The 25,603-nt window shown below is 43.5% G+C and overlaps 1 protein-coding gene across 3 annotated transcripts; it reads right to left on the reverse strand.

Moving 5' to 3' along the window:
- Positions 1-932: 932 nt before the first annotated feature.
- Positions 933-25,603, reverse strand: Idua (alpha-L-iduronidase). 3 transcript variants are annotated; one of them, XM_071686472.1, is made up of 15 exons: positions 24,424-25,603; positions 21,021-21,615; positions 20,322-20,462; positions 16,010-16,200; positions 15,173-15,268; positions 14,273-14,476; positions 13,760-13,859; positions 11,774-11,971; positions 11,167-11,295; positions 10,514-10,926; positions 9,523-9,647; positions 8,109-8,237; positions 7,470-7,546; positions 5,485-5,606; positions 933-3,751 (listed from the first exon to the last, which is right to left on the reverse strand). In XM_071686472.1, exons 2-15 carry the CDS (start codon positions 21,599-21,601, stop codon positions 3,654-3,656), a joined length of 2,604 nt encoding a protein of 867 aa, XP_071542573.1. In that variant the 5' UTR covers positions 21,602-21,615; positions 24,424-25,603; the 3' UTR covers positions 933-3,653. The 3 variants fall into 3 exon arrangements, with proteins under 3 accessions (XP_071542573.1, XP_071542564.1, XP_071542555.1); XM_071686463.1 differs by having other exon boundaries at positions 23,938-25,603; XM_071686454.1 differs by having other exon boundaries at positions 21,021-25,603.

The following is a 25,603-nucleotide window of genomic DNA, read 5'->3' on the forward strand; positions in this document are numbered from 1 at the left end:
AGCTTTTTTTTAAGGCTTTTGCATTTTTCTTACCTATTTTTACTAACTGACCAGTCCTGAGTCAGTCATCTTTGCTTATCTGATTTTTGGTGTATATATATATATATATACCAACAATATCACGTGGATGTGAGGTATGGGCTATAGATGAAGATGTACGGAGGAGGGTGGATATGTTGGAAGTGTGATGCGAGATGTGTGGTAATGAAGAGTGTGGTTGAGAAAGGTAAAGAGATTGTGCTGAAATGGTCTGTTGCATATTGATTTCCTTTGCATTCCTTTCCTGCACCAGACGACATCGTCACATCAGGTGTCGTGGTTTGTGTCCCTGTGTGCCGGAGCACAGCAGAGAGTGGGTTGTGGATGGCAGGCTCAGAGTATGGGAGGGGCTGGAGTGGTCTCTCTCTATCCTGCTGTGGTCATTCTCTGGTACTATTACTACTACTACTACTACCACTAATAATGATAATGATAATGATAATAATGATAATAATAACAACAACAACAATAATAATAATAATAATAATAATAATAATAATAATAATAATAATAATAATAATGTGAGGAAAATTTAATGAAAATGTTTGCATTTGACTTGTGTCAAATGAATATAAACCATATCTGAAAAAAATTAGAAATGTACAAATGGTAAACCCGGAAAATATACATCGATAAATAAGAGTTGCAGAGTTTTCGCGCAACAGACAACGCCGTAATACCCTTACTGTTAGCAATCCTCTTTACACTTCTGGTTGTGATCGTTAGATCAAAACATTCTAGCCTTTGAATGCGATTGTAACTTTTATATTGCATAAGGATTATATATATATATATATATATATATATATATATATATATATATATATATATATATATATATATATATATATGCTGATAACCACGAGGAAAATTGAAACACAATAAGTCGACTGCACTTTCGAGTATAATAACATCGTCAGGGGAGATGCAAGACAAAACTTTATTATGTAGAGAATACAGGAAACCGTTTCCAAATAATGCCTATGACAAAGCTATCAAGTTTGTATAGACCTTCACTAATATAAATGTTACAATTCTTTGTGTATTTAAGAAGAAAAGATTCAATTATATATTTCTTGGTCAGAGTTACACTTTATAACTGAATCAGAGTTACTCCAGTCAATTCAGTAGTCATGATTCTTGAAGAAACAAAGCGTTGGATCTAGTCCTGTTCTTATACTATAGTTATGCTGCACATGTCTAACAGAGAGATCCTTACCAGTCTTCCCATCATAAAACATATACAGCTTTTACAAGAGATTCTGTAAACACAGCTCGCAGAATTTTCTGATGAGCTTTTGATCAAGACATTCTTGATAGTATTATTATTGCTGAAGGTTACATTTACATTAAGGGTTTGAATAAGTTGGGGAAAAGGGTAAAATTATCACTAAATGGGAGAACTAAAAGATTCTTGGTATCAAGGGGAGCTTTGGAGTTAAGTCTTTAAGAAGATTTCCTTGCCAACTTAAGAGATTTATCAATGAAAGATCTAGGATACGTTTACTTGGATCCAACAGAATATATCTTAAACTCTTCATCAATAAATTCTGGAGTGCATATACGTAATGCCCCAAGGAACATCGACTGGAATGATGATTGTCTAATTCTAACATGTAGAGCAGATTAATAATGAATATAAGAATAAACATTGGTGGTTTCTTTGCAGATGCTGATCTTAGACATGTTTCCATCCCTATGGATCATGCGATCTAAAAATGGCAACATGCAGCAATTTTCCACTTCCAGAGTAAATTTGATAGAAGGTACTAAATTGTTAAGCAAAAGGAGAAATGTATGTAAATTTTCACTTGTTGGCCAAACTCAAAGAACATCTACATACCTACATCAGATTGCATTAGAAGGTAAGTTATCTTAGTAATCTTGTTTCACGTTAAAAATTATGACCACTGAATTGACTAGAGCAATGCTAATTTAGTTATAAACTGTAACTTCTTGAACAAGAGATATATCATTGAATCTTTTCTTATCAAATACACAAAGAATTGGAACATTAATAATAATGAATGTTACCCACTTGCATACCAAACTTCTGACCATTAAATTGAAATACGCAGTCTTTTATACACAATCTCATCAATTCAAGACACAGAATTTGAAACAAATCAATCAAGATTAACTAAAGCATTCACCAGATATTCTAATAGGACATCAACAAGATATTTTTGTGAATAAGGATGACTCAAAAAAAAAAAAGTTAGAAATCAAAATCGACCTGGGTATTACCAAACTTGTTAAATCTACATTGTTCATGGAATTTGATTATATTAGATTTTGATATACTACCAATTAGTGGACTTAAGTAAGAAACTAATCATGTTGACAACTTATATGTGATTGAGCCCACTGAACTCACTACGGGTCTTGCTGGGGTAGCGGGTAGTTTGGCTTACGTGTTTTGATAAGTCCAGGCAGCCAACCCTATGAGTATGAAGAGCCCAGACAACCCGCAGCTCCCGATGCCCAGGATGGAGGCTTCAGCCTCACCTCACCCTCCTGAACTGTATAGTCTCAGGACATGAGGGTAGAAGAGGGTATCTCTCTGGCATTGCAGATGAAGGAGCCTCGAGCACCAAGATGGAGGATACCATCTCTGCCATACGCACATCGTAAGGATAACTCTGCTCAGTCCCTGCAGCCACAGGAACCCCTCATCCTAAGCGGGAAACGCGATCCCGCTGATTTGGGAAGGAGGCTCTACCGTCAACAGCCTCTCGGTCTAGTGCTTTCCCAGGTAGGAAGGACATCACTCCTCAAGTCCCCAGTGCCCCGTAGTACCAGGGAGTAAAGTTTGTACTTCCACTGAAGAGGCGGCGCCTGTGTCCTCCACTCCGCAGTTCGCTAGCCCCAGAATGGGACGTGCTCCGCCCATCCCACATTCTCCTATCCCAGTGTCCCAGGCTGAATAAAGTCCTCTCCACACGCTAAATCTCCGCTCGTCTCCTCTTAAGCGTATCTTACTATACTATAACACTTATGCTGATTAGATAACACAGACGATACCTGGTTGACGTCTCCTTTTCTCTGTCTTCTTCTCTGACATTGATGACTGAAATTACAAGTCAAAACTACTCCCTTTATCATTTCTCTATTGCTTTATAAAGAGATTTTGTGGTTATAAAACAAACAAAAAAATTGGTTTAAAGTGTTTATCATGACAATCCATGTATGACAGTGGTGTAAAGTACGGTAAGGGGCTTGGTGACAGGATCAACGAGGATAGATTGGGGTGGGGATAAGGGCAGTCATGTTTATGCTCAACACAGACAGAAGCCACACAAGATGATCTACCCTTCATATTGACTGTGTACATCTCGAGCGACTGTAGTTGTGCCTCAGCTAACTAACTGAACTAGTAAGGACATTGTACTCCTAGAGTCGAGCTACATTGTGGTAGGGGATAACTCAAGTGTTTACTTCACGTAGTACGAGGGGTTGCCTCAGGTGCCTACCTTACCTGATGTAAGGGCACCTCAGTTGTTTACCTCAGCAGATGGAGTGGGGTGTGTACCCAACGAGGCAGTAGGGAGTACCTCAGGTGTGTACCCCACGAGGTAGCGGGGGGGGGGGCCACTTCTGATGCTTGCCTCACTCTAATCAACGTGGTGGTAGACAGGGGGTGAGAAGGCGCCTTTGGTACCCCAGTAGGTGACCACACGCACACGGTACCAACCCTGGACGGTGCCAGGCCCTGTGAGGCAGTGGCCAGGAATGAGAGAGAAAAACAATGAATAATTATCCTCTAATTAATAGTCACAATTACTTCTTTCAAGTTGGCTTACAACATACTAAGAGTAGACATTCACGGGCCGCCCAAGGGGTAGGGTTCGCATAAGTTCGAATCCTGTCTGCGACAGCCAGTCCACAGTAAACCTAACGGTTCACTGAGGCCGTGCAATAAAATAGATAAGAGGCTTAGGAATGTGTACATAAACACAGTGTTAACAAGATGGCTTTGATTAAGGCATTAAGTTACCGTCTCTGCTAACCAAAAATTACTTTCTCAACTACTCACATCTGCTCTATTATAGTCACTCTCTATAGCTGGCCAAAAAACATGGAATCAACTGTTAAGTCACTGAAATAGGATTTTTTTTATATTACACCATATGACCTAGACATGATACTCTATGTGGTAAGCATATGTGCCTCAGAACTTACTACAAGAAGCAATATATGAAAACCTGGTCACATGGCAGATCTTCATTTGTCCAGCAAGAACACCCTGTTCCGCATGGTTCGTTGTTACTGACGTAAATATGGTGAGTGTGTCAGAGAACAAGTGTTCTTACAGTGAAGGACGGCGAGGGATTAAAAGTAGTCGAGGTGTTTGTAAGGGAAAGTTGAGGTGTAATATGGAGAGACATGTGGACATACCTCTGTAAGGGACATAAGACAGACGCAGGGTACAATGAGAGGGTCAACGGCGCGGATGGGAAGCAGAGGACAAAAGCCAAGCCTTAGCGTTACAGAGTGAGGAAAGTGATCTTCAGTGAACTCCTGATGGATTCAGATGAGGAGAAATTATTCTACTGAGAAAGTGAAACTGAAGCCAGGGTGAGGAGGGCAGAGCACACAAGTTATGGCACTCAAGACGCCCAGGTTATGGCACCCGAGACGACAATGGATGAAAAAAAAAATTGATTTACCAGGAGAACAGAGGACAAGTGTCCACTTAATGCAAGGTCGCTGCTTACACCACTACTGCAGGGAGGCGGGTGGGGTTCCTTCTATTGTATCATGATGTTGTGTGCTGCAAAACTTAACCGAAAATATCGTCGAAGAATTCACTTTACACTGATGATCACAATGGGGTGCACTCGTGAGGTGTATAAAAGTAGAAAATCATAGGTGATTCGAAACAAATATTTAAAAGACAACCAAAATGTGCACAAGGCTTCCAAAAGTAGAAAATCATAAGAGATTCGAAACAAATATTCAAAAGAGAACAGAAATGTGCACAAGTCTTCCGAAAACAGGTGTTGCGCCCGAACAACCAACCTTTGGTAAAGTTGTCTCAAGTACTGATGGAGGAAAATTATCTGAACGCATCCTAGTCGTACGTCTTTGTTGCCCCCGATGTGTTTGTTGTGCCTGATGAATCGAACACCAGAGGTCCGTCGGGAGTCTGAGGAATGTATGTACTCAGGAGCGTGAAGACTGAGGGTTGGAGTCATTTTGTGATGACATGATTGTTTAGGTGTCGGAGGTGAAATTGCGGGTGTTGGGGAAGAGATCACAAGTGCTGTTAACACTAGGCACGAAACTGTGTGTCAGACAACATACAACGGACCGAATATAGAAAAAAATAAAGACGGATCGAAATACAGACACAATGATTATGCCTGGTATGAGAGAGAGTGCATTACAGTGAACCGTTCATTCACTATCCACCAAGACCATAATAACAACATAGTTACCAACCATGAAGGGCGGGGAGGGAATACCAGAAGTTGTTGTGGAGGGTGAGGCTGCCTCCGCTGACCAGGGAATAGGGTCCGCCCCGTCCTGTAACACTGCGCTCCACCTCGTACCTCAACACACACCTGCCAACACACGGTAAAAAAACACACCTGTAACATCCTACCTGGAGAAGGGGTGAGGCACAGCACAGGGGTGAGGCACAACACAAGGATGAGGTACAGCACAGGGGTGAGGCACAACACAAGGATGAGGTACAGCACAGGGGTGAGGCACAACACAAGGATGAGGTACAGCACAGGGGTGAGGCACAACACAAGGATGAGGTACAGCACAGGGGTGAGGCACAACACAGGTGCAGCACAAGGGTGAGGTACAACTGAGGGATGAGGTGCAGCACAAGGGTGAGGTACAACTGAGGGATGAGGTGCAGCACAAGGGTGAGGTACAACTGAGGGATGAGGTGCAGCACAGGGGTGAGAAGGGATGGCCAACAAGGGCGTCCGGGCCAGAGGATAGTTATCTATCCACAACACAGGTTATGGCGGGTCCGGCACACCGTTGCTCTGGTAAGGTTCAGTAGTACCTCAGGAAGCTCGAGTCTGGAGATGTGTCTGAAGCCGTGGGAAACGATTCCATCCCGCGGGGATAATCAGTAATCACCATCCAGCAGTTACACAGGTACGTCGTCTTTCACGTACATTCCCAGGCTCAGCTGACGGGTTTACTTAACGTAACCAAGCGTTACCGGGTGGAACACCACTATCCGGTTGCGCTTGTTTACCAATGGCGTTTTAGCTACGTCGCTTCCTTGTATATCAACTGACTTTTACGTCTTCTATCTCATGCTTGTATCTCCCCTGATGATGTGATCATTACACGAAATTGCACTTGAGAACTTATTGTCTTTCATTTTCCTCGTGGTTAACAGCAAATATATATAGACCCGACTCTTGACGAGATAAAGTTATAGTTGAAGTGAAAGACAAAAGGAAGGGAATTCCTAGTTTACATGTGGCCTTGCACAAGAAATCATTTAAAGGGAAAAAATATAACTTTACAAGATGCTGAGGAAGTTGTGAAACGAAAATGAGAAAGTTGAATCGTCCGCTGGAACCAAGAGAATACATGACAGTGAGCCGAGTTACCGCAGGGAAACTTGACCCGTCAATCATAAATTTACATACAGCTTACTTACAAGTGAATGCCTCCCACAGAGATCCAACAGTTCCAGTACAGCTAACAGTAACCAGTACCGCAGTCTGATAATAGTCAATGTCTGAAAAGTGTTCGAGAGTCAACGTGAGCTGATCTCTGATCCCTCACAACAGCGGACCCCTCCAGCCAGCCAGCGGCCGTCCTATTGTGACCCGGGTCGCGTCTCCGCCGGAGAAAATACGTGCAAGAGGCTTTATCTACGGAGGATGGGTGGAGCGCTCAGAGCACGGGAGGTGGGTCACGTAGCGGCAGTACTGCGCCAGGTTCTCTCCTGGAGAACCTGGGTCACGTTCTGGCTCAGCTGCAGAGTGGCAGTGGGCCTGTTAACAGGGAGGGGTAGTGAGGCAAGGACGGGGGTCTGTTAACAGGGAGGATAAGAAGGTAGGACGAAGCTTGACACTCGTTTGCTTTTCATCTTTTTTCTTTTATAATTAATGGTTGTTTATCTGTAAGACGTGGAGCGTTTCCAGCCAGGTTATTCAGACGTAGGGAAACAATGATACGATTTTAAATCATGAAAACCCTGAAACTGAAGTCAGGATATGTACGTTCTTCAACAATCTCCTTTGCTGTATGTGTTCGATGAGGTAGTCTTTTAAATCTAAGAAATGCACACAAAGCTTTTAAGTGTTAACTTTTAGATTTTCTCTTGTAATTAAGATCAGACGAGATCTGTAGTGAGGTCTTTGTTACTTTTTTTTCACTTGACAAATTTGAACACTCGATATAAAGGTACTTGTGTGATAAGTGATGACGCAGACAGGCCTTACCTCGTGTTGATCCGGGCGTCCGACCACGTGACCAAAACATCAGCTGACGTCACACCCAGCGTCCTAACGCCGATAACCTGGTGTAAACACATCATTTCTATGTTAATAAACTTACAAAAGAGAAGAGAGTTTTCTTTTTATTGTGTTTTTGTTACTGTCTAACATACATCAAACTAAGTGAAAGGAAAACATTCCCTTGAGCGAGACAGCTCAGCCCTTGAGCGTTGCGGTACGACCCTTGCGCATAATGGCGTGAACTTTGTCTTGGTCCTCAGGAGACAGGTCAAGCTATCCTAGGAAAAGTTCGGACCTTTGTTCTCAAGAGATCAGACCGGCTGTCTACTTGTCTCTATATCAAGGCTTTCCCTTACGTCACATGAATAGATCAGATGGATGGCCCATCTGTGTTAGTCTGAGGGAATGGCTTCCTCCACGTCCATCTATATCACATATCCATATCAGCATGTCATCCACCTCTGCTCTACATTCACACGAATACGCACCGATGGATGATTTTACTATGATGGCGGGGCATTGTGAGACAGATGGATGACTCAGTTATGGTATGGACGTGTGGTGCAGGTGGGTGGCTAACCTGACCAAGAGTGGATGTGGAGGTCTGACACGTGGTTAACTCACCTGGCCTGGGTTGGATGTGGAGGTCTGACACAGGTGGATGACTCGGACATCTGGCGCGAACAGCTTCATCCCAAAGTGTAAGTTGGACTCGAGCGCCACGACCAACGAGGGGCCACTTCGTCGAGGACCCTAGTGTTGGGGGAGGAAGGATGGAGTACATGAACCCATACAAGTCTCAGATGTCGCTCAGTTCTGCAGTTAATATCTGCAAGTTTCTGTCTCTTATACCGGACACTGCCTCAATCGTCCGGCACTAGACACTGCACGAAGCACCCACAGAGGCTTAAATATTTCCGTGTCCTCACAGAACTGAGCACTATGACGACAGCCATCAGTCTAACCTGGCAGCAGTCACCTTTGTAACTTAGCGACAGTCGCTAGTCGCCTGCCTAACCTGACGAGAGGCCACCAGTCATCTGTCTAACCTGACGACAGTTATGAGACACCTGTCTAACCTGACGATAGTCACCAGTCTCCTATCTGACACGACGACAGTCACCAGTTATATAACCTGACTACATCCACCAAATACCTATCTAACATGACGACAGTCACCTGTTTAACCTGGCGAATCATCAGTCTAACCTGACTGCAGCTACAGACTACCTGCCTAACCTGACATCATCCACCAGTCAGTCACTTGTTTGAAGAAACAACGGCACAAAATTAATCTATATTGATGGAAACAACGATGAGAGAGATTAGCCTTAAAGATCATGCAAGTTGGACAGTTGTTGTTCAGAGGTCATAACAAGGGAAGCTATGGTCAACTGGAAGCAGTTGTCTGTTATGGATATATTTCGGGAGACTACAGTATGCAGACATCTTTTGATAAGGGAACACATGGTACATACATATACTGTCAACCTTATATTCTAAAGGCTTTTCACCCACCCAGCTGGAGTCACTACGACCACAAATATATAAGCATCATTGTCGATGCAAATCTGGAGGCTAAGCAAATACTTTTTGATAATTCCTTTAACTGAGGTGGTCTACATAATACCCTAAACTGCCAACGGAAACCAGGCGTTTATTGGAGACGGGAAACTCAGTGGAGACAGGTAGTTCAATGGAGCCGGGGCGTTCAGTGGAGAAATACCACAGTAAGCAGGAGCAACAGAAGTCGTGGTGGAACGGTGAGCGAGTGTTTGTTTGTTGCGACTGGTAGACATGCCTCCCTGCCTCGCCCGTTCATCAATACACAGAACCAGGGGTCATCCCTGCCTCGCCTAACGTCACAACCAGCAGGACACTACCGTGGGGACAGTATATCAATAACACTATTTGTACTTTGCTCTCTCTCAGCTCTTTCTATCCTGGCTCATTTCATTTTAGCTAAAATCTCTCCCTTTCCCTCCCATTCTCTCTCTTCCCCTAGTCTTGTACCTCCTTATCATAAAAACTAACTCACCTCAAATGACCTGATGAACGCCAGCTGGGCTCGAGTTGGCTCCACGGGACGTGCGAGGGAAAGCCAGGCCTCGTAGGGTCCTGCCTGACCTGCACCTAGGCGGTACGTTGTCACTGCCACCACACCTGTCAGGCGAGACTCCCTCCATCATAGGTCTAACCATCTTCAGCCTTAAACATTACGTACACATAAAGGCAAAATGTCCACAGTCTTCACACATACATGTGTATATGTTGTTTGTTGATGATACAGCACTAGTGGGAGATTCGAATGAGAATCTGCAGAAGATGGTGTCTGAGTATATGCGAATGTGTGACAGGAAGTTGAGAGCAAATGCGACTAAAAGGCAAGATTATTAGGTTTAGCAGGACAGAAAGACGGTTAGTTGAGGTGTGAGTTTGAATGGAGAAATTTTGCAAGTAGAGAGTTTTAGATCCCTGGGAGTGAACATGGCAGCGAATGAAATCATGGAAGCGGAAGTGAGTTATAAGATGAGTAAGAGGGCGAAGGTTCTGGAAACATTGAGGAATGTTTACAAAGAGAGACCGTCATCTGTGAGGGCGCAAATGGGTATGTTTGAAGGAATAGTGGTCCCATCGTTGTTGTATGGACGCAAGGCACTGGCAATAGATGAGAAGGTACAGAAGGTGGGCGTGTGTGTTGGAGATAATGGACTATCTAGGATTGAGAAGATATCTGACGAGGATGTCTGTCCTGCTGATGATAGAGCCTCGCCAAAGATGATTTCATATTTGCTGCGTAACCTCAAGAAGAGCAAGTCCGGTAACACACACACGTATATATGTTACGAATTTATGTATATAACCAGAGTTAAAAGGTAATAATTTGTCGTTTCAATTCTGCAGCACGAGGAAAAACCTCAGTAATAAGTGGAATGTGACAAGCTATTTTTGTTTTCACAATGGGAGATGTCAATGTCCTACACCTCTCCTGCCCCGGCACATACTTTGAGCAGTGACTGTGACCTTACCTCCCACCAGGAACTTGGGCACAGCTACCGACAGCCTCACTCTCACTTTGGCAGACGTTGACTTCTCTGTTCCGTTGGACAGAGAGACTAGAACCGTTGCTTCCCATGACCCGTTGGCCATGGCTGTGTGGCGGTCCAGGTCGCTCATTGTGGCACCAGTACCCCCAGCATTACGGTATTCGTGGTCAGGAGCCTTGTAAATCACGCTACGATGCTGAAGCTGATTAGTGTGATTAACGGGAGTTGTTCCTCCTGTGCCTTCGTGTTCTTGTGCGTCTGAGGAAGACAAGGGAGGCTCGGTCGTCCTGGGACATGGCTCGTTTGTCTGAGGTTTCTGAAGGTCATGACGTCTGGTTGTCCAAGTGGTCACAGCTTCCGGCTCACAGTTTCGACACGAAGATATGATCGACAACCTTCAGGCACAGGAGACATAGTTAAGGTTAGCAGATGTGCGTCCAGGAATGTAGTTATTTACAAAAAAAAAAAAAAAAAGTGGGGGGGGGGGGAGATAGACTATATGACCATACACCAGCATAACAACCCTGCCACTGCAGCAAGTGATCGATGATAAAATTCATATTCGGTAGGTATTTCCCACAGAACAATCTTCCATACGTTAACCTCTGATCTGTACACGGTAAGTTTGGTTTCACCTGTTGTCGCTGCCTCGTACAGTGTAAGACAATGATCGATCTCCGAGAAGCGCCAGCAACGCCATCACACTGTAAGCGGCCTTCTTCACAAGCTGCACCTGGCGCGGTGCTGTTGAGTTAATCTGGAATCTAAAGACAAAAGCAAAAAAGATCTGTAATCATGAGTATTGATGAAACTTTTTAATTCAAGAAATATTGCTAGATGAAGGTTTGTGTTACTTAGATATACATACACAAGATGCAAGCGAGGTGGTATGGCCTTAACACTATAAAAAATAAAATAATGCACTCCTCATAAAGCAGCAGAAGAAAAGAAGAGCAAAGTAAAGGTTAGACTCTGAGTGCTAGGTTCAACGATGCTTGAAGACTAAGAGCTACGCCACACAGAGATCTAGCCAAGTGATTTATCAAAATAACTTGAACAGTTAACCCTTGAAACTTATCTCACTAAATAACTGAGGTTCATCTTATAAGTAAAGCGTCGTTCTTTCACAACCACAGCTCGATAAGTCTCTGGTGGTGTTGTTGGCCTCAACACTGTAATGCCTGCCGGGCAAAATGGGAGGAGATCGACGAAGCCAAAGAACGGAAACGCACTTTGCCTCACCTCGCCATCATGGTCCTCTGGTCGAAGAAGCTGGGCCGGTAGTTCAGGAAAGCGTTGTCGAAACTGATGAGGTCATATCGTGGAACAGTGACGCGGGCCTGCAAGTGGATGTAGACGGCCCGAACCACCAGGGCTGCGTACCGAGCATCGGCCCGCCATGCCAGGCCCCGCCACCAACCCTTCAGGAAGTCGCCCTCGCTGCAGACAACGACAGAACACTATAACATTATTGTGGATACCTGGTAGCACGTGTGTGGTGGATCCTAACATATAATTACGACAAATTACATGAGGCTCAGAGAAGCCAGTGTGAGGTACTATATTACCTTAAAGGACATAACTGACGGTGTGAGCTGCGAGATACCAGGTAGGTCTGTACTTCATGAATCTTGTATCCTCAACTGTCTGTCACGGTCACCACTCTCTCACTATCACTCACCATTACTCCTGTGTCACTCCCTCACTATCACTTGCCACTAACACAGTGACCACTCCCGCATCTACTCTCCCTCAAACGCTCCTGGATTTGTAGAGTAATTCGGCATGACGCCAGACTATCACATGCTTGAACGAGAGAGGCGAGACTGACAAGTAGCGACATTTGACCTCACCTGCCCTCTAAATCCCTAGACTAAACAGTGGTAATGAGCTTAGCATCACACGGCTTGCCTGACCTCACGTGGGTCACGCAGCGTACAAGTCATGTCCGAGCCTGCCATCCTCGAACATCAGTTACATACAGGAGCTCCGCCTCCTTCAAGTCCCCACCTATCAACGTCACCTTCCCTTGTCGCAAGCCAGTTAGTGATCGTATTCCCACCTCCTCGGCTTCCAAGGACTGCCTTCGTGACCTGACCTACCGCATCTTTTATACGTGGGAATCAACCGGTCAGTAAAGCTGTGGACTTGCTTCAGGCAACAAGTGCATCACGCGATTACAGATTCTCAGGGCCCTTTTGGCGCCTCTTTCTGTCAGTATCAGGATATTGCGTGACTCATGACGTTTCATCTTCCTGGTGTCTATGCTGCCTCATCTCTGACGCCAACCTCCGGCAGAAGTCACGTGGGACATCATCAAACCCCCCCCCTCCCATATCGAGAAGCAGCTTAAACTATGGGGATTATGACCCCACAGCATCCTGCACCTCTAAGGACCATGGAATGCGCAAACCCCTTCCTGCAGGAGCTCCCCAAAACTTGGCAGCTAAACCCTCCTAAGGGACGCCTGCTTCACTTCCTGCGCCTTCACCAGCACCGCGGGACTGCTGCTAAGCCAGCCTCCAATATCTTACTTTACTTGAACCTCATCTCCTTACTACGATTCTGCACCAAGAGTAGCACTTTGCGAAGGACTACATCACCTCCGTAAATTACCCAATAAAGTACTGCGTTGTTGTGGCTCGTATTTCTATACCCTTCATTCAATCCCTTACCATATAAAAATGAAGCCTAGGACTCACACAGAGCACACGAATATAATAACAGCTTGTTCAAACCTTAACTTGCCACCATAATCCGCCCATTGCCTCATGCACCACCTAAGTAATTGCTGCTCCTTTAACGGACACACTTTCACTCATCACTCGCTTAATGGCATCTCCTCTGCTACCGCTTTCTCACCTCCTAGTCTTTCCTTCGGTTACCTCATTCAACGCTCCTTTAATAACCACCCATAATTCATCACACAGAGGACGCTCCTCATTCAGTGAGCATTTCTTATTCAATCCTCACAGACGTTCATTCAACACCCTCACGAGCTACTCTTCATTCAGCATCTTTACTAATCAATCATTAGTCTACACTCACTCACCGGTCGCTCCTCAATTAACACTCTTACACCGTCCAAGAACATTACTAACCAGCACACTCAATCACTGGCCACACCTCATTGAACACCCGTACCTCAACCAAGATCCTCATCAGCCACCTCCTTATTCAGCAGCCTCCCATCTTCATCCAACGCTCGTTCTCAAACCAGTAACTCACTCATTAATAACTGGAACGTGACGCAGGTTGGGGTAGTTCTTCCGTAACATCTGGATGGTGAGGAGTTCCTGCGTCAGGATGCTGTCAGCGTCCTCTTGTCCTACACACAAAAGAGTGGAAAAAGACTCGTATGAGTCTACAAAAATCTCTGAGTGATGATTTTTTTGCATCTTTTCATAAACGGAAATCCTAAAAAAAATTATATTATTTCTTTATACATTCCTGTTCGTTAATGCTTCGTTGTCGCTATCATAAAGTACCGACTAGAAATTGCCCTAAATCATCAATATAGGACCCGTTTGCTCAACTGATCACGAGTCGCTCATTACTTTCCAGCTACAGGTTAACCTCGTGAGCATGACATGGTCGCCTTCTGGATCACTACTTCCCCAGACGTTAATCCCTGGCGGATGGTATTCCATAAGGACTGGTCCTCTGCAATGAACCTTATCAAGTTGTACACAATTCTAAATACACATTTTCCTCACTACGCCGCCGTACCCTTCCTCACACCTTTCTTGTGGATGGATATGAAGTCGATCCTCGGCGGGCGGCCGGGCGTGAAGTAGGAGGAGCCACGGTCACAGTGACGCAGGAGCGACCAGCACATCCGGGAGTACTGGGGCTCCCGACACGACCCCCCGGGGCCCCCCAGCACCAGCTGCACCGACACGTCGTCCAGGCCAGCACGACATGCGTCGTAGTAGTTCAGGAAACCTGGGGGTGGTGCGTTATTTTTCCGTTGTATTCTACACTGTCTTAAAGGATGTTGTCCGTGATAGTAAATAAGGGATAATTTCTGCTACAGTGTGCTGCTTGTGACTTAAACAAATTAGACAAACGAAATAAGAAAAAAATCTATCACTACTTTGGTCATGCTTAGATGAATACTTATAAACCGGATGTACATAAAAAAAAGGTGTCAAAAATCATAACTAGCAGATGAGGTGAAAAAAAACAGGACTAGGATCATTAATGATAACTGTCTTAATGTGGAAGTCTTACTCAACATGAAAAGTTTCCCACAGATGTGTGTGTGTGTGTGTGTGTGTGTGTGTGTGTGTGTGTGTGTGTGTGTGTGTAGAGAAGAGCGGAGTCTTTTCCTTGTATAAAATTATGAAAAGCAGGAAAAGTAAGCAGTGTATCGCGTCATGCCGCCAGTACACCTCAGTCCACCACCATCAGTGGAATGTGGGTCCACAAGTTCCTAAAGTAGCCTGATATTAGCTTGTGAGAGACGTCACTACCATGAACCATAGTCAGGATAAAAACATCAGCTCATCCCCCAGCAGCAGAGGGTCAGATACAACAAATACAGAGATTTTGGCATATTTTTTTCACTAGGTAAAAACATATAGAGAGAAGCGTAGAGTGAATGCTCCTAGGAGCTGAGTTCTAAGATGCTCCACCAACCTTGGACGGTGAAGACGAGGTTGTCGAAGTCATGATGGTCAGGTTCGTTCCACGTCTCCCACCGCCATGACGCGACCCATTCCAGACCGTAGCGAGCTGGCCCCCGGCACACAAGGTCATCCAAGGTCAACATGGCAGGATAGAAGTCCCTGTAAATCATTCTTGTATACCTCATATATTAACGAAAACGTTACCTTCCATGTTTTGTGAAAGACGGTTTAGCAAACGTAGAGATTTCATATTTCTCAACACACACACACACACACACACACACACACACAATTACTGAGGATATGGCCAATGCATACAATACATATAAGATTTAGGAGGCTATATGACAGCAGGGAATATTCACGAGATGCGGCGCCACGACTGAAAAACTTTCTCCCGGTAAAACACAAAAAGGAAGCTACACACACACGGAAGGCATGTTTAAGTCTCCTTCTACGACACGCAGGGAATACGTGGGAAGTATTCTTTCTCCCCCTATCTCTTGGAATAAATAATAATAATAATAATAATAATAATAATAATAATAATAATAATAATAATAATAATAATATAATAATGCTACTACTACTACCATTAATTTTACTCCTCCTGTACCACTACTACTACTGCTGCTGCTATCACTACTACACGAACGAGGTAAGTGTTGCAGTAACTAAAATAACAAATGAAATTTTCAGGCTAATGTATGGCATAAGAAAACCACTGAGAGATAAGGATATCATGCGTACACCTCCCTCATTGTACTAACAACTTCACTCCTGTCTGCTCACAGTGGTATAAAGACACACACACCGCACACACCACTAGGTGCAAATGGCGTCTCACCCACGTATCTGCTAGCGGTCTCAGCTACCAGATGTCGCCACCAGAGCACCTGGGTGTTGTTCTCCAGGTCAGCGAAGATGTTCCCCGGGTTCCCCATCAGTTCGAAGCCCGGGTGCAGCTGGTACTGATGCAGGAGGTCCATCAGGGAGTCCAGCTGAGTGAAGTTGTACTGCGGCCTCCCATTCTCTATGCTGAGGGTAGGAAAAAATCTTATTTTTTTTCTGTGATATACGGGGTCAAACGGAGGGTTAATCCCATGAGCTCGACGGTACACTGAAGCTCAATGGATCAAGCCTGTAACGATATGATTTTAGGTGATGTATAATGAAAGGTGTACGACACCAGCAACTTCATATAAAACTTCATATAAAGCAATGAGGATACATGCTCCAAAGACCCGTTTACCATAGATAAGTGATAATATAATACATTAAAAAAACGGGATATATCTTTGCAAGCATCTTCACAAAACAGACTTATTCACGATACATCCAGTTCATTCACAATCGATGTAATGTCCTGGGGAACATTGAGTTTTCTGAGAACATTGTGTCACACACAGAAAACTGGACGAGGGTGATTTTGAGGGTTTGAAGTTTTGACATTGGGAGGAGTAAAGATCAGAGAAGGATTAAAGGATGAACCAGCTGTGGCCACGAGGGCGGGGGAACTACTGTTAACGAGGGTGATATAGGATCAATGGGGGAACTGTTGTTGATGAAGGGGAAATGGGATTAATGGGAGAACCGTTGCTGATGAGGGGGAAATAAGACTAATGGAGAACTGTCGTTGATGAGGGGGAAGTAAGATCACTGGGGGAAGTGCTGTTCATGAGGGGTATATATGATTAATGGGGGATGTCGTTGATGAGGGGGAAACAGGATCAGTAGGGGAACTGTTATTGATGAGAGTGATACAGGAACAGAACATACAACAAATGGCCGAAGAAATTAAGAAAATGTGAAATATATTCAAATATCACGAAACATCTCGGGATATGGAAGAAGAAAATATCTTGGCGGCCTTACTTTGACCCCAGAGTTCAAGTCAAAATATGCTATAATCCCAGCAGCTCAAGATGAATACTAAAATCCAATTGTGGCTTTAATGATTTCGATTTGTTATGCAACAGACCGAGAGTGGGTGTGAGCAAATGGGGCAGTCGTTTCGTCTGTTCCTGACGCTACCTCTCTACGTGGGAAACGGTGAATATGTCCTAAGTAAAGACTGAAAAATTCCAGAACAAGACGAGCCATCCTACACAGACGAACACCTCACATCTTGGTCGCCCCCGCGAGCACTGATGGGGTCAGCGCCATCCCAGCCGTTCCTCTCAGAATATACTGAGCCATAAACACGGGGACATGTGACCCCCTGACCTGGAGCATGTGACCCCTTATCTGGTACATGCAACCCCTGACCTGGAGCATGTGACCCCTTATTTGGTACATGCAACCCCTGACCTGGAGCATATGACCCCTTATCTGGTACATGCAACCCCTGACCTGGTACATGTGACCCCTTATCTGGTACATGCAACCCCTGACCTGGTACATGTGACCCCTTATCTGGTACATGCAACCCCTGACCTGGTACATGTGACCCCTGATCTGGTACATGACCCCTGACCTGGTACATGAGACCGACCCCTCACCTGGTACATACCAGAACCAACCAACACTAGGTTCGGTGCAGCTACAGGCAATGTCCTCCCTGGCCAGCTGCTGTACTGAACAGGTTTATCATGAAAATATGATGTGTATCCAGAAAATAATAACTGTGGCTAAACTTGCGTCCCGGCAATGTTGACAGAAGAGAGGACGTTAAAGATACGAAAGCAAAGATTATATATGAACTGGAACTGACTGGGTCTCATTGCAACCATAATATTGAACATAACAGTGTATCATCAACACGTGGACCCCTGTGCTGTGTCATCAACATGTGGACCCCTGTGCTGTCATGAACACAGACCCCTGTGCCGTGTTATCAAGTCATGGACCCCTGTGCTGTGTCAACACAAGGACCCTTGTGGTGTCATCAACACGTGAACCCCTATGTTGTTTCAACACAGACCCCTGTGTTGTGTCATCAACACAGACTCCTGTGCTGTGCCAACATGTAGACCCCTATGATGCACCATCAACACATGGATCCCTGTACATTTGTGCTGTTTCCTGTGAGGCGGAGTGTCTTCAGGAATGGGTGAAGGCAAGTATGAATATGTACTGCACACACACACACACACACACACACACAATATATATATATATATATATAGCGGTGATGTGAGGAGATGGAATGAGTATTTTGAAGGTTTGTTGAATGTGTCTGATGACAGAGTGGCAGATATAGGGTGTTTTGGTCGAGGTGGTGTGCAAAGTGAGAGGGTTAGGGAAAATGATTTGGTAAACAGAGAAGAGGTAGTAAAAGCTTTGCGGAAGATGAAAGCCGGCAAGGCAGCAGGTTTGGATGGTATTGCAGTGGAATTTATTAAAAAAGGGGGTGACTGTATTGTTGACTGGTTGGTAAGGTTATTTAATGTATGTATGACTCATGGTGAGGTGCCTGAGGATTGGCGGAATGCGTGCATAGTGCCATTGTACAAAGGCAAAGGGGATAAGAGTGAGTGCTCAAATTACAGAGGTATAAGTTTGTTGAGTATTCCTGGTAAATTATATGGGAGGGTATTGATTGAGAGGGTGAAGGCATGTACAGAGCATCAGATTGGGGAAGAGCAGTGCGGTTTCAGAAGTGGTAGAGGATGTGTGGATCAGGTGTTTGCTTTGAAGAATGTATGTGAGAAATACTTAGAAAAGCAAATGTATTTGTATGTAGCATTTATGGATCTGGAGAGGGCATATGATAGAGTTGATAGAGATGCTCTGTGGAAGGTATTAAGAATATATGGTGTGGGAGGCAAGTTGTTAGAAGCAGTGAAAAGTTTTTATCGAGGATGTAAGGCATGTGTACGTGTAGGAAGAGAGGAAAGTGATTGGTTCTCAGTGAATGTAGGTTTGCGGCAGGGGTGTGTGATGTCTCCATGGTTGTTTAATTTGTTTATGGATGGGGTTGTTAGGGAGGTAAATGCAAGAGTTTTGGAAAGAGGGGCAAGTATGAAGTCTGTTGGGGATGAGAGAGCTTGGGAAGTGAGTCAGTTGTTGTTCGCTGATGATACAGCGCTGGTGGCTGATTCATGTGAGAAACTGCAGAAGCTGGTGACTGAGTTTGGTAAAGTGTGTGGAAGAAGAAAGTTAAGAGTAAATGTGAATAAGAGCAAGGTTATTAGGTACAGTAGGGGTGAGGGTCAAGTCAATTGGGAGGTGAGTTTGAATGGAGAAAAACTGGAGGAAGTGAAGTGTTTTAGATATCTGGGAGTGGATCTGTCAGCGGATGGAACCATGGAAGCGGAAGTGGATCATAGGGTGGGGGAGGGGGCGAAAATTTTGGGAGCCTTGAAAAATGTGTGGAAGTCGAGAACATTATCTCGGAAAGCAAAAATGGGTATGTTTGAAGGAATAGTGGTTCCAACAATGTTGTATGGTTGCGAGGCGTGGGCTATGGATAGAGATGTGCGCAGGAGGATGGATGTGCTGGAAATGAGATGTTTGAGGAAAATGTGTGGTGTGAGGTGGTTTGATCGAGTAAGTAACGTAAGGGTAAGAGAGATGTGTGGAAATAAAAAGAGCGTGGTTGAGAGAGCAGAAGAGGGTGTTTTGAAATGGTTTGGGCACATGGAGAGAATGAGTGAGGAAAGATTGACCAAGAGGATATATGTGTCGGAGGTGGAGGGAACGAGGAGAAGAGGGAGACCAAATTGGAGGTGGAAAGATGGAGTGAAAAAGATTTTGTGTGATCGGGGCCTGAACATGCAGGAGGGTGAAAGGAGGGCAAGGAATAGAGTGAATTGGAGCGATGTGGTATACAGGGGTTGACGTGCTGTCAGTGGATTGAATCAAGGCATGTGAAGCGTCTGGGGTAAACCATGGAAAGCTGTGTAGGTATGTTTATTTGCGTGTGTGGACATGTGTATGTACATGTGTTTGGGGGGGGGGGGGCATTTCTTTCGTCTGTTTCCTTGCGCTACCTCGCAAACGCGGGAGACAGCGACAAAGTATAAAAAAAAAAAAAAAAAAAAAATATATATATATATATATATATATATATATATATATATATATATATATATATATATATATATATATATATATATAATAATAATAATAATAATAATAATAATAATAATAATGGTCGCCGTTTAATCCTTCTGAGAGTAAGAATTTTTTTGCTTCTCCAGCAGACTTTATATTACCTTCCATTTATCAAGTCCAACAGCCAATGGATGCGGACCTGGGTGACGGCGTTATTCGGGAGGGAACCAATCAGAGCCAAGTTTAGTTTCTCGTCTTGGCTGAGCAGAAATGGACGCGTGGTGATGTGCGGGGCAGGTGGACTGGAATTGGAATTATACATGTACATACTTCTTGGTGAGACACAGTACAGTTTCAGCTTGCTAATCCCTTTTCAACTCTACCAATACAAATCTTATTGTCTCATCCTGAATATGCAAGACTTAGCTGACCAGTTCTTGTTACAAGTTCTCTTAACTTACATTCATTATCAATAACCTTGCTGTAACTCCTTCAACCATCTGAAATTCAGATTTATCACCATCGGCTCATTTACCCGTAATGATTCTAGATACAGTGAATGAATTATACTGTATTGTTTTATGTAATTCATTACGCGCCATCTACAAAACTGATAGATTAGCGAGAATTCTATGTATCTATATATACATCAGAAAGGAATCACACATGTTGCATAGAGAATGAATACTGATCTTCTATAGGACTACAGAAAAATCTATTAATTGATTGTCTTGATATTCTTTCCTATGAATTTGCTTACAGTGATGTTTAACTTAAAAGAGTAGTGCGTATTCAAATGGTGAACGACCTTATGGTAGACTGACATTAGAAATAACGATTATATCAAGATGTGAACTCACCAGAGGCCGGTGCTGCGCCAGAAGTGACGGAGCGAACCACTCGTCCGACCAGCATCAACAAAAATCTTCAAGTTAGAGGAGCGCCGGCCAGGTAACCTCACCGTCTTCCTAGGCTTCCTGTGCCCTCGCAAGACGTTCAGTGATGATGCACCATCGTCTCCGACAATCTTCTGTGCCAATATTTCTTCTTGAGAGGATTCATTTGTGTCAGCCTGCACTCTGTTGGTATCAGTTCGACGAACAGAACCTCCCAAACAATTACCATTAGAACAATTGTTGGCAACCGTGTGATGAATAATTTCGCTGACATTTTGATATGATTTTTCGATGTGCTCTTCGCCATCTTCGTAAATTTCGTTATGGTGCCCCTCTCCCTTACTTAGGGTTAGTCTAGGACTCCCGTTTTCTCCTTCATGTTTATGTTTACCCAAAGATGGCCTTGTTACTGGATAAGCCAGATTTTGGGCACTAGTGTGTAGGGTATGGTGCACCTCACTATTAACTGGTCTGTAGATAGTATGGAAGCCATGGTGTGCTTCACCATACATCACAACTGATATAACTAAAATTGCCAGCATCATCAACTAGACTGGATCTGTAGAAAAAAAAAATGCAATTTTCCAAGCATATCAATAACTTATGGTCACTGCTTAGAGGTATGGGAGAGAGGGAACTGTAGTCGTGTCGGACATATACACCAAGACGAAGTTCACTTGTTCTGAACTAGTTTATTCTGCTTCAGACAAGATCACGAGAAATATACAAGTTTTATGAACGGATTTTGAACTTAGCGTGAGCAATCAATCTTCTTCACTGCTTCAGCAAGATAACTGCATCACAATCGCCGTTTGAACTAATGTTTTAAGCTAGAACTGTAGAGAAACATCAGAGTAACTAACTCCCTTTAAGATATACATTACTTAATGAGCACTATATTCCACGCCTTCCATGGGGTTGACTGGCACATACAATTCTCAGTACATAGTGGTATACATAGCCATTATCAAGCATTTTACCTTAATCCGGTTCAATGAAGTGATTACCGAAGGCCTCACTCCAGGAGCTGGATGTGCCTGTCGTGTTCATGAATAGAAGAGTATTTTTTCCCCAAGTAGTGAGATTGCAAAACTGGGCACGAACCACGCGATATGAAGTGGTGTAGACATTAATCATGAAGCTGCAGACTTTGCCGACAATGGACATAAAATGGATTGGTTACCTCTGACCCGGCGAATACACTACTCTTGCTCAATTCTCGTCATCGTGGGTGCAGGTTAGTGTATCTGAATATATCATCTTTAATCCGGGGAAAAATCAACCTGCTGAATTATGGATGCCCTGACAAAGCAGATTACGTAAACATCACAGGGTAGATGCATCAGCCAATGAAGCCTCATCTAGGCTGGATAATGTCATCAACTTAGAACTTGGCTAGATAATATCATTAACCTGGTAAAGCCCATGACAGACTCGTATAATAATCATGTAACGACAAGAGATGATCCACGCCCTTAGTACATAAGCACTGTAAATACGTGATCCTTTTTCTTAGATATTAGAGACATTTGCGGTAGAAGGCATTCTCACAATATTCGTTGATGCGATACTGTTGCAGTTACTTATTATACACCATCAAAAAATTTGGTAGTGTGTCAGGAACGTTTTAAGCTGTCACCGGAACAAATTATTGTTGAACATTACAATGCTGATTTGAGGCTGTTTCAATGAAACGCTATACTTGAAAATGTAATGCTACTTCATCCTAGATTTCCCTGTTCGTAACGATCTGATGTGTATGAGCTAACTACTGGGTTGCACAACTTCCTAGTGAAGTGTTCTTAATACCTCCTCTGTACATGTGTGTGCAAACCTATCCGCACTCTTACCTCGGTGGACCGTTGTTGCTAAGGATGAATATGTCCACTTCGTTCGTACTCGCCAGAATTCGTTCTATACACTCACGAGCAACACCATTCCTACCTCCCAAACTTTTGGGTTATTCCCATATTTCAGAGAAATATCTGACATAGCTTCATTTATAACACGATTTTTATCCACCTCGCACTGACCGGAGATACCCACCTAGATGACCGGAGGCCTGGTCATTGTGTGTGTGTGTGTTATTAGTCTGTCTTACGGGGAGAGAGTCGTTGCCCCACCTCAATTTTGTAACACACACACACACACACACACACACACACACACACACACACACACACACATTGTAGCCTAAGTCAGTTACCAAATTATCGACCAGCCCTGAGGGGAGGATGAACTACGTTTGGTGTTGGCCGACCCGTACTGGCTCATGGTCAGCAATGCTAACCCCTGCACCACATTGTGTGTTTCAAATTCACTATAATTAAGCTTGGCTCGGGTTCTTGTAAGTGACAGTCCGTTCTTAAGGTGCCATTACTTGCAATGTCAGATGTGTATGTGATTGGGGTGCCATTACTGGCACATGTCGGTGTTGTATGTGATCGAGGTGCCATTACTGGCAAGGTCGACCCATGTGTAACTACAGAGAAGTGGGTTCTAAGTTGGATGTGTTTTATGTTAGATGTGTGACCTTAGTCGATCTAAGTGCCGAATAGAAGTGCAAAGTTTTTTTTTTCTAGGATAACAAATATATCAGAATTCAAGCCATGCAGTATTATACCCGAGGCTATAATGTATACCTTGGTCCATTACATAATTTTGTTTATTGAAAGATGGAAAACTGTATGGCTCACACAAGTTAGGCACTCTCTCACTGTATCAAAAACGTAAACTCACTTACTATATTTTGGCTCATGCGATTGGCTTAAGACAATGATCACAGAAACAAAACTAAAGGTACACGAAAAATTTTGCTGATATGGCGTTAAACAGATGTTCAATTAAATGACGAAGCACCACAATATTCTTGAAATCTTACCGTTAGTTCCCTCTTTTACGAAGCACTTCCTCTCATCCATCCTCTGTTATTTCCATCTTCAGGCTAAATACACTCTAAGCTTGTGCTCACACGCATATGCATCCACAGGTACGTGCATGGAGCAAAAGAAATGTCACGAACATGACGTAATTCGTTTCTCACAATCTCCCCAGAGTGTCGTCTGTTTGACAACCTTAAAAACATGGCTTGGTTATTTATTTACCACAACAGATATTTCAAATAACACATGTGTTAGCATTATTACTTGGGTTCACTGGGCCTATGCAAAGACAAATGCTTTACTATGAACTAAAAACACTTGTAGCAGGCGACGCTGAGCATCAGGAGCTGGAGGTGAATCACACCCTAAGCCATGTCAAGAGTTGGCCAAACGCAACAGATTTTGGGTCGTAACTTAACACCAGTGGTTGGTGACACGAAGTCGGACCCTAAGCGTTGAAAGCTGGTAATATTTAGTAATTGTACGGTTAGGTATTAACAGAGTATCCCCTTGAATCTTGACAAACAGAGCACCAGCCTGCGAACACAGTTAGTACTTTGGTGAGTGAGGGAGACTGTTCGACCCAGACACACAACAGCCACTCACACGTTAATTGGTTACAACATCCCTTACGACTCACCACTGCTCGGCATTCAACTAGCTAGGTCCTTTGGCGAAGTGTCGTTGAATTGTTTAAAAAAGATAGTAAAGTTTATGTTCATCAATATCAGTTTTTTTTTTGTTTTTTTTTTCTAAATCAGGTTCTTTCGTAGAAACGGGGGTTTGTTATCATGTTGAGTTACCAGACTTCGGATGATAGATTTTTTATCTTTAACCTCATCGTATGGGATCCATTTTCTCTCGATAATACTTTTGAAATGAAAATGTACAATCTCCAATACTTTGCATTTCAATATTTATCTTGATTGCATGTTCTTCACATTATTCAGAAATCTACATATACGTAATTCAATGATACCTCTTCTTGTTTTTTATTCAATTAATCACAGGTAAATCTATAGATACTACAGCATTAAGTCCCTTGCACATACTACGAACGTAGCAATACCTGACCCATCTCTTACCTCGCTCAAGGGTTTCAACATCTTCAATGCACTACATAGGGTGCGGCATGTCTACTTTCTAAATTCCCTTCCTTATATTTTTTTTGCTTTTCTATTCCCCAATGCACAATATTTTTTTTCTGGCTGTTCTAACCCAGTAGTTGGAAGAGGATTTCCCCATATCAACTGTAGCATTCTACTACCTACGGTTTGTCTCTCACAAATTATAATTCTTTTAAATCCTTTTCACTATGCTGATTCATCTTTACACAGCAACTCACCTTCTCTCTCTCTCCTCATAATACTTTCATTCTCATACTGAATGTATTCACTCTTTCATTTCAGACTTATGCATCATCTCATAATAGGCAAACAGTAACCTAGTTAAATGCTGCAAAAATGCAATTTCTCTTTATATATCTCATCTCATAATAAACAGTAACCAAGATTAAATGCTGCAAAATGCAATTTCTTTATTTATCTGTCATTCATCTGCCTCTTTTCAAAGCACCACACTGTGATAAAATTGTAGTGTTACCAGCAGTAATGTGATATGCCTTGTGTTGATCAGAAGCTGTGGGGGTGCATCATGGATACATCT

The sequence above is a fragment of the Panulirus ornatus genome, chromosome 3 (assembly GCF_036320965.1).
Source record: "Panulirus ornatus isolate Po-2019 chromosome 3, ASM3632096v1, whole genome shotgun sequence".
Classification (NCBI taxonomy): Eukaryota; Metazoa; Arthropoda; class Malacostraca; order Decapoda; family Palinuridae; genus Panulirus; species Panulirus ornatus.

Coding starts and splice junctions, on each gene's coding strand:
- Idua (XM_071686472.1), bottom strand. CDS start 21,601: ATGATGCTGGCAATTTTAGTTATATCAGTTGTGATGTATGGTGAAGCA. Junction 16,201..20,321: donor TTGGACTTGATAAATGGAAG/GTAATATAAAGT, acceptor TCCTACCCTCAG/CATAGAGAATGGGAGGCCGC. Junction 9,648..10,513: donor GCCCAAGTTCCTGGTGGGAG/GTAAGGTCACAG, acceptor CTCGCCTGACAG/GTGTGGTGGCAGTGACAACG.